This window comes from Alligator sinensis, unplaced genomic scaffold, assembly GCF_000455745.1.
Source record: "Alligator sinensis unplaced genomic scaffold, ASM45574v1 scaffold1385_1, whole genome shotgun sequence".
In the NCBI taxonomy this organism is placed as follows: domain Eukaryota; kingdom Metazoa; phylum Chordata; order Crocodylia; family Alligatoridae; genus Alligator; species Alligator sinensis.
The window spans coordinates 124676-134220 of NW_005842793.1; the positions used below are offsets into that span (position 1 = coordinate 124676).

General features: G+C 48.2%; 1 protein-coding gene across 3 annotated transcripts in view; it reads left to right on the top strand.

Annotated features, from left to right (window-relative positions):
- EML1 (echinoderm microtubule associated protein like 1) overlaps window positions 1-9545 on the top strand; it is a 100241-nt gene that overhangs the window by 46762 nt on the left and 43934 nt on the right. For 2 of the 3 annotated variants that reach the window (XM_025191211.1, XM_025191213.1), the window contains 2 exons: window positions 2734-2803; window positions 8012-8122. In XM_025191211.1, the coding sequence (XP_025046996.1) occupies window positions 2734-2803; window positions 8012-8122 (181 nt within the window). The remainder of the gene's footprint in view (window positions 1-2733; window positions 2804-8011; window positions 8123-9545) is intronic. The other variant, XM_025191212.1, reaches the window with a different exon arrangement.

Here is a 9545-nt window from a genome sequence, read left to right on the forward strand (position 1 = left end):
GGGCAGGGGGCTGGACTCGATGATCTTCCGAGGTCCCTTCCAGCCCTAATGTCTATGAAATCTATGAAACTAGGGGGTGGGGAGGGCTAGTGGAGGGGGGAGGGGATCATGGTGGGCAGGGGGCAGGGGACCCACCCCTTCTGAGCAGCCCTCCCCATAGTCCCCCCCACGATCCACCCACACCTATCCACACACCCCACAGCCCCCTGCATCCCTCCACAGCCACTCATATCCCCCACCCCTCTTCCCATCCCCCTCCTGCAAACCCCATATCCCCCCAGCACACACCCTACATACCCACCTGCCAGACAGGATGAGACCTGCTGGCAGGAGCTGTGGCTGCAGGGGCAGCTGTCCTCACATTCTGGTTAGCGAAGGGGTCAGGGGGAGCTCTAATTGGTCTATAGTAAGAAAACCAAAGGCAAACAGGCAAAAACGTATAGGTATTTAGAATTCATTTTATTATGATGATAGACACACAGGTTGGCTTCCAAATTGCTTTAACACTGCAGATATATCAATAAAACATTGCCCAACTGATTACTGTCTCTCTGACTGTATATATAGTAGTCTTCCATTTTAATTGTAGAAGAACATGGATTTCGGGGTATTTTACAGAGTGACTTTTGGGATTTTTTTTATCAGGGATTTTTCAGTTTTCAAGTAGGGAACACCAGAATTCCTGTTACGGAGGCAAGTAGCAGGACCCAGGCAGAGAAGCCTGTTCAGAGCTGGCACCTTGGGCTTAGCTAGAGGTGGCTTACCAGTTAGGGTCAGGAGAAAATGCTTTAACAGTTCAAAGCAGGCCACCACACTGAGAACATCTTCTGGGCAATAGCTGCTCAGATGGCCAGGAAGGGGCACACATGGCAGTAGTGCCTCACAAAGGCCAACTCTGCAGCCACGGCCCACTGGCAGGCCGCCCCACGGGGCAGATACCTCTACTGGCTTGGCTGTGCAGTCCTCATCCCGGTCTGGCAGGTGCGCAGCAGGTCACAGCCAGGCAGCAGCCCCTGCTACCAAAGTGCTGCAGTGGGTAAAGGGTGCAGGGAACTCTCAGAGCTGCTTCAGCAATCCAGCTGGCACAAGGGGTAGTGTCCCCAGGTACCAATTGGCCAGGCCCCAGAAGCTCCTGAGAGCGAGTAGCCCTGAGCTACTTGCCAGGGCAGCTTTTTGTACTGATGGGGCTAGGACAGGGCAGCTTTTTACACTGCTGGGGCCAGCACAGGTGCTGACCCCAGACTTCAGCTCTCCCTGCCTGCAGATCTGGGAGGAGCCAGACAGAGTTATTTTGCCCCAAGTAGCACAACTTGCACCACACCAAAGTGTGTGTCCGGGCACACACACTGAGGCAAAAAGCCCTGGCTCAGATTTGCACACCTTCTATTTGAGCTGCTGCAAGCGCACGTGCTTGCATGTGTGGACGTGCCCTAAGAGGCTTATTTGCTAACATTTTTAATTTTCCTCTAAAGATCGATTTCTAATCCATATACAACCATTACTTGGTTTGGAACAAAAGGTTCATGAATACAGCATTCTGGTTTTCTTTGTTTTGTTCCTGTTTGGGTTTTTGGGGGGTTTTTTTTGCATATGTAGAAAAGATGGAAAACCTAGAAGTTTGAGTTTGTTCTTAAATGCCTGCTTAACTTAATTGCAGGGGTGTAGGTTCATTTGAGGTTTTATGGTCTCTCTTGCCATATTAACCCCAAATCTTAAAGATACATTTTTAAGATAATTGGCTACATCATTTGTTTGTTCTTAAGCTTTCTGTTACCATTTATAGTCACGCTCAAATTTACTTCTGTCCTTCCTTCGGAAGTAGGCTTCAGTGTTACATTGTGAACTAGGTTAAGCATGATGAAACCCATTTGTCATTATGCAAAGATATAAGTGGACTAATAATCAAATCTAGGTACAACTTAACTATTCAGCACCATCATAATGTTACATAAAACTGAGCTCTTTACATAACCTAGTTGCTTTACAATGAGACTAGCATTTTGGTTCCTTCACATTTTCTCTCTCTAAACTCTCCACTCCTCAAATATTTCAAAGCATTCAGGTATATTAGAAAGTAGATGATGTTCTTTAATATAAAGCCAACTAAATTCCTTATGCCAAAATTAATTTTGCCTTATGTTCTGCTACTAAGTGGGCAGCAGCTAATGTGAAAGAAGAATTAACTTGATACTAGAAGCACGGTTTGCTTTCTTCTATACATTACATTAAAACAAACTTTTCAATTTATTTTTTGCTACCCTAATGATTGTTGATTACATTTTGATTCTCTGGGTTGCTGATTCTAGGCATGAAAAGATGCACTTTAGTTCTGGATCATTATTTTCTGACTGACCTAATTTTTACCTTTTTAGGATTTTGAAGAGGCTAACAATAGTTCTTTTTTTATTACATTTAGGATTGGTATCCAATCTCTTGCTCTGGAAAAGTTCTAAGTAAAACTGGACTGCTGTCCTGTATGTTATTGGATGGGCATAAAAATCACTAACTGGCACTATATAGCTGAGTTGTCGAGGAGAAAATAAGGGGAAAAATAGCACAAATGTAGTTGTATCTATATTGTATTAATATATGTTTTAGCTATTATATTTTGAGGATGCATTATACTTTGTGACTAAAGTAATAATGCTAACACATCTGATTATTTTTAGCTTGCGTAGAATATTCCATCAATGCTTTAAATGTGAGGTATGACAATACTTTTTTTATTTCTAGCCTAGCTGTCCATCCTGATAGGATCACCATAGCAACAGGTCAGGTTGCAGGAACATCTAAGGATGGAAAAGTGAGTAAACTGTTTTTTTAAATAATATTTCATAAGAGTATGTCTTTGTTCTAGCCCTGGTTGCACTTCTGTAGTTAAAGAGATAAGCTTCTTTTGTGCTGCAATTAAGCCTCTCTTGAATTTTAAAGAAATAAAAATGCAAGATCTGTGTTCTTCCTTATTGTACTGTCCCAAGATTAGCTAGTAATAGTATCAAGTTCAATCTGTGGCTTTTCATCCTGCCTGACTCTAGCTCTGTTCCATACAGCAGAGGCATAACTAGGAAGTTTTGTGCCTTGGGTGGGCATAGGTGCATGGGGATGTTGTGGTGATGGCAGTGGCCAGGCCTGCAGTGCAGTGGCTGCTGTTTTTGCACCCAGAGGCATAACAAGGGAGTCGGGTGCCCAGGGCAACTGTGACAGATGGGGCAGTCGCAACTTCCAGCTGCCACCTTGCTGCCAAAACAATTGTGTGGCTGTAGTGGCCCAAGTCAGTGTCTGGGGCAGCTGCTTCAGTCACCCTGCTACCGTGTGCACCCCCTGACCACCACCTAAGTTGGTGCCCAGGGCTGGTGCCTCAGTTTTTCCCCTTTAATTACACCAGTGCTATATAAGTTCTACAAGGTTTGAGAGAGAGGCTCCAGAGGAGAAATGGGAGCATGCTACGATCAACAGGAATCTGTAAAAGGATAAGAATGGGAGGATCATGGAGGACAGTGACAGAGGAGAGTGGTGATTTCTGTTTGGATGAGTTGCACAGTACATGCAACTTTACCTTTGACCATTGTGACCAGCTGTTGAACAGAAAACACAGCACCATACTACTTAGCAGCATCTAAACCATACTATTATTGTTGTTCAGATTATATCCATTTTGATATGTGTTGTACAAACACAGAACAAAAGATGGTCCATGCTCCAAGGAGCTTTCAATGCAAGTATAAGAGAAGAGATAACAGGTGGATATAGGCAGATGCAGGAGTACAAGGAGCCATTGAGACCATATTGGTCAGCATGATGTTTGGTGGTCTCAGCACACCAGCAGCTTCAGTGCTGCCAAGTTTTTGGTAGGCATCATGGCAAAATAGTTTTTTGAAATGTGAAGGAATTATCCATGCATGTGGAGGATGTGGTAATGTGAGGAAAGCAGTCTCTTTGTTGCACTTTTTAAGGATTGAGTAAGGACTAATCACATGAATAACTTTAGCTGGATTTTAATAGGATTTTATGTTCTTTGGTAATATTATCCAAGCCTCTGGGGATTAGGGTGGTGTGGGTGCTAAGGTGCACAGTTGACAGCCTAGAGGTCACCAGTTTGAGGCCATAGCAGAACTGTTCACAGTGCGGCTTGTCACATTTCAACGAATCTGTGAATTCTGTTAAGTACCTTGTCACAAGGACACAAGAAAGGAAAGGAAAGAAACCCAAGGGTGCCTATACATGAGCCGGGGGGCTGCTCCAACACACTGTAATTACAGTGTGTTGGAGCAGACTCGATTAATTGAGTCTGCTGGAACATGGTAATTACCATGCTCCAGCCAGCCTCTGCATCTTGTGTATCAGCGTCCCCACGCTTTAAAATGGTGGGGTGCTTTAACTAAAGCTCATTCAACAAGCTTTAGATAACGTGCCCCCCTTATCCCTACCATTTTGAAGTGTGGGGATGCTGATGCATGAGGACTAGGGACAGAAGGTACACATAAACTGGTTTAAGTGATCAGAAACTGGTTTAAACCTGTAACAAAACATAAGTTCAGTGCACATAAATCAGTTTCAAAATAGGTGAAACTGGTTTAAGATGTATCACAACCCAAGGGTGTGATTTTGTTTGTGTGCGCTTCGGCACTGCTAAATTATTTCGCGCCACTCGGAGCTTTCTTTGCAGGGTGCATTTCTCAGTTGCAAAGAGAAATGCATGGTGCAAAGGAGTTCCCACCACCCGCATGCAAATTTGTGTCCCACTGTTGGCCAGTTCTAAATTATTCCCACGTGGCGGCTAGCAATTGGCTTGCTAGCCATATAAGAGGCTTGAGCGGTTTCCGCCCAAGTTGGAGAACTCCGAGGAGAACCCCACAAGGGAGGACTCCACAACCATCAGGAGGAGGAGGACTTCACGTCTCGTGAAGAACTGTAAGCGCTGCGGAGCCTATCGGACCCAGCGTATACCTTGAGAAGGCTATAGGGGTCTGATCAACCTCTGGCCTCTCCCCGTCACCGAACGATCCTTCAACGAACCCCTTCCCTGCGCGCAAGTTCCACGGAGCCTAGCAAACTTCGTGTGAGTGAATCCAGAGCTCTTCTCCGAGTTGTTTTCTTCGGTTGACGCGACGGGCTCGCGTGTTTAGAGCCTTCAACCGGATTGGGCTAGAGTTCGTCAGATTAGAACTCTTGTCCGCTCTTCTTTCCTATCTGTAACTGCAACTCAAGCAAGTTTTCCTGCCTGCACCGCAACCATCTACGGTGTAAGTAAAATAATCTTTAATCAACCGCTAAGCGTCCGTGCCTAATTCTAGTCCACCGGCCTGCATTCCCTGACCCGTGTGCCAGGGCTGCTGGCCACAGCCCGCCGCGCACCCCCGAGGGCCTCGGACCGCTCCCGGCCCGCACAAGATGAACCTGGTTGAATGTAGTATCAGACTTAACTGATTTGGGTCAAACCAGTTTATGCAACTTCTGTCCCAAGCCCCTTCCTGATTTTAAGTTAAACCAGAGTCCTCCAGTATCCCAGATGCTTTGCAGCTCTGGGCGAAGCTGTGCTCTGTTCCAGAGAGCAGGGCTGGCCCCTCGCCTCTGCTCTCTAGCCTGAGCAGGGGCGGGAGCATGGCCAGATGAATGGCCCCCTGAGGCAAAGGGAGCAGGGAGGGGGTTTATTCCCCCACCCTTCTACTGGGGGGACTGCAGCCCCAGTCAGCCATTCTCCCTCTCCACACTCCAGTGGCAGGGGAGGCTGAGCTGGCCTGAGAGTGCTGCTGAGGGTGGAAGCAGAGGGGCCAGTCCAGGCTGGGCCACTGGGGCTGGGCCCTTCTCAGCGGGCTGCAGTCCAGGCTGGAGCTGTGGGGGCTGCATGGCTCCCTGCACCCAAGCCGGGTGCCTGTCGTTGAGCCCCAGCCAGCTGTGAAGGGCACTGCAGCGCCGGTCCATGGGGGCAGGGCCCTTCCCAGCCTGCTGCGGCTGTGCGACTGCCTGGTCTGGCAACATGGGTGGGGACTGGCTGGGGAGCTTCCTTGGCCACCTTAGAGGCACTGCCGGACCTCAAGCCCGGCAGCTACCCCTGCGCCCCTGTCTCGTGCAGCACTCTGGGCTGCAGGTGCACAACCAGCTTCAGGCTGATGAGAACCACGGGAGCTGTTCTGCTCTCCTTGCCTCCAGCTGTTGTTGCTGCAGCTGCACCACGCTGCTTTGGATGTGGGGAGCAGGAAGCTTCAGCCCCCTGGCTTCTTCCCAGTGCATGGAGCTCGTGCTCCTGTTCCCAGATGCCTTGGAAGGTGGAGGGTGTCCGGGGCTGCTGCCAAAGCTCCACGCGCAGGGCAGAAACTGCCAGGCCCAGCAGGGCTGTTTTTCTCCATTCACCTCCAGCTGTGGCTCCTATTCCTGCCTCATGCTGCAGCCCTGCTTAGGGCTGTGGGAGTTTCTTTCAGCTTGGTGTCTTCAACCTGAGCTGGGCTGAAGCAGCCAGGCTGAAGGAAGCTCCCCTTGCCCCAAGCAGCACTGTGTGGTGCAGCAGGAGCCATAGTTTATTCCCCAGCCTTTATTCCCTCCAGCCTCGTGGCTGTTGCCAAAGGAAAGGGAGGGCTGCTCTAGCGCCCTGCCCCTGGCATCGAAGCCTGAGCCACTGCAGGCATGTGTCTGTATTTCCAGAATTAAACATGAATGTCTGTGCACTTGCAAATCAGTTCAATTTTTGCAGGTTAGACTAACCTGCAAAGATTGAATCAATTCAGGCTCCAGTTTTTGAATGTCTGTTTCTAGCGCAGGTTCACTGGGTGCTGTAATTAGAGCGGCTCTGAGAGCTGCTCTAATTATAGACCCCTCCACAGGCTACTGGTAGAGGGGACATGGGAGGGGCATGTGCCCCCCCAAAAAAAATTGGCCCCCAAAAGTGCTGGGGGGGCCCTTTGATGCACCCCAACTTGGCACCGCTCTGGACGGGGCCAAGTGTGGAGTGGATCCCTGCCAGCCCAATTGTACGGCCAGGGACATTTTTTAAATGCTCTGGTTCTATACCCAGCCCCACCCTCCCTGACTGCACTCAGGAGCCCGGACCATCAGAGAGCGCTCCGACCAACCAGAGTGCTGCCCCGCCTCCCTCCCCTGCACGGCCCCTCCCCCCACCACCTGTAAAGAGCGTGTTCTGATCCCCCAGCAGAGGTGCTGTTCCTGCTGCTGGGAGAAAGGTAAGCCTGGGGCTCTTGCGGGGGAGAGGGGAGCGGTCCAGGGAGTAGTGGGGGGAGGTAGTGGTGTGCTGTGCCCCCCCAGACATAAGAGGCACCAGTCACCCATGCCCCCCCAGCATGTGTAAACACACCCCAAGATTCTGTCCCTTGAACTTTGTTTCTGTGACTGTGTGACTTTGTGACCTGAGGAAGGGCATATTTTATACCCAGAAAGGTGGTTTGTCCCAAATACATAGTTGATTCCAATGCCATTACCAAACAGACCTGCTTCTTTTGTAAGATTTTTTTTTAAATATTTATTTATGGATTATGATCGATAAGAGACCAAGGATAATGGTTGCTAATCTTTCTCAGGCACTGGAACTTTAGTTTTCCTCTCCCTCTCTATCTTGCACACACACGTGTGTACATGCACTGCAGAGTTTGGTTTTTATTGTATAGATTAAACAGATTTTGTGCTACTGTTCCCATTTGCCTTCACATGATACTTTAAATCACCATACATTTACAAGGACTGCCCTCTAGTGGATTTAAGAAGCATTTCTGTCTTCATGATATTTGTATTACCACAGATGGTGGTTAGAAGACCATTTAAAAAATGTAAATTTGATTTGAAAATAATTCTGTTTTGGTGGTTTCCATATACCAGATTGATTATGGCTGAAAAAAATTGGTTATGATCACTGTTGTAAGAAGGAAGACTGATGATAGGATCCTTATCCATAATCAATTTTAGGCTGTTGAACTGAAATGGGTTGTCAGGTTTTTTCCAGTTTTAAAAATGAAGATGATCTTTACAGAGATGGTCTCAACTGTTGTTTCAATTTGTTTTACAGCAATTACCACCCCACGTACGTGTTTGGGATTCTGTTACTTTGAATACTCTCCATGTCATCGGAATGGGTTTTTTTGACCGTGCTGTCACCTGTATTGCTTTTTCTAAATCTGTACGTAAATGCATACTTTCATCAAATTTGTGTGCCAAACATAATTAAGCTATTTTAAGTGAAACTTTTCCTGATGGATTTGATGGCCAATCAGGCAGATGGAGCCCATGTGTTACCTAGGTTCCTATGCTAGTCTCATCACAGAACTCTTACGTACCTTTAAGCTTCCCCTGGTCTCATTATTTTCTCTCCTTCACATATTTTTCTGGGCATAGACTCCCTGTCTTCTGCCTTTTCACAGGGATGAGATCTTGTAGCCTAACTTCCCCAAGCCAATTGCGACAGCTCTGACCTTCCCACAGCTTACAAATATCCCAGACTTCCACAACATGGATACCCTGGTATTCAGTTTACCTCTTCATAAAGAAAGCAAACAAACACACTAGCTTTCCAAGTGGTCAGAAGGCTTATTTACTCTTTACCTAGCAAAATAAATCTACAGGTCTAAATAAATAACACATACCTTTGTGCAGTCCCCAGTCTGTGGTACTTTATCACTCTTGCATATTCTTTGGGTTTAGTTTAAGGATAGTGAGTCCAGGTTCCTCCTTTTTCTCCTGCCTGTCCTGTACAAGTTTTGCCTTTCAGAATAAGGAGTTGCTTCTTTCAACAAATTTTGTTCTATACTTTTTTCTAAAAAGGTGAGAGGTTTTTTTTATAAACGCCAGTTCTCGTTATTACATGGTACTAAATTTGACTGAATGGCAGTCAAATTTGTCTGCCTTTGCTTAGTTGACTTCTAAACTTAGAACTCAGACTAGAAAAACCAGTTTGCCTTGGACAATAGCTAGATCTTATTGCAAGGAATGTGAATAGAGAACGATCGAGGATTAACAGTCCTCTTCTGTAGGAGTACACCAATTAAAGATGTCTTGGGCTGATACCAATGGCCGATTATTGAACAGCCACATTGGTTGATACTGATCCGATTGCCAATAGGCAGCCTGGCAGCTTGGAGAGCAGCGTCCAGCTGGGGGGGGGGTGTTGGGACAGGGGCCTGGGAGAGGGAAGGGGCATGCGGGGGGAGAGCAGATCGAGACCCCCATGGTGAGGGAAGGTGTGGAGCTGGGGCAGGGGCAGGCGCTGCCCAGCTGGACGCTTATGGGGTGTGCTGGGCTCTTTCAGCAGCTGTGCTCGGGTGGGTCTGGCAGCGGTGGTGCTGGGAGGGGAGGTTACAGGGTGGGCTAGAGCCACCACTACAGCCCCCCCGTAGTCTCCTTCCCAGTGCTGCTGCCGCCCACCCCATCCTGCCTGCCCCTGCCTGATCACAGCCGCCGGGAAGAGCCTGACACAGCCCCTAAGCGTGAGAATGCAGCGGTAACCCGCCCTCAGCTTGCACACAGATCTGGGGGGCATATGCCCCCCATGCCACCCCCAGGGTGCACGCAGTGGCGGGGGGCCCCCCGCCCCCCCCCCCAACACG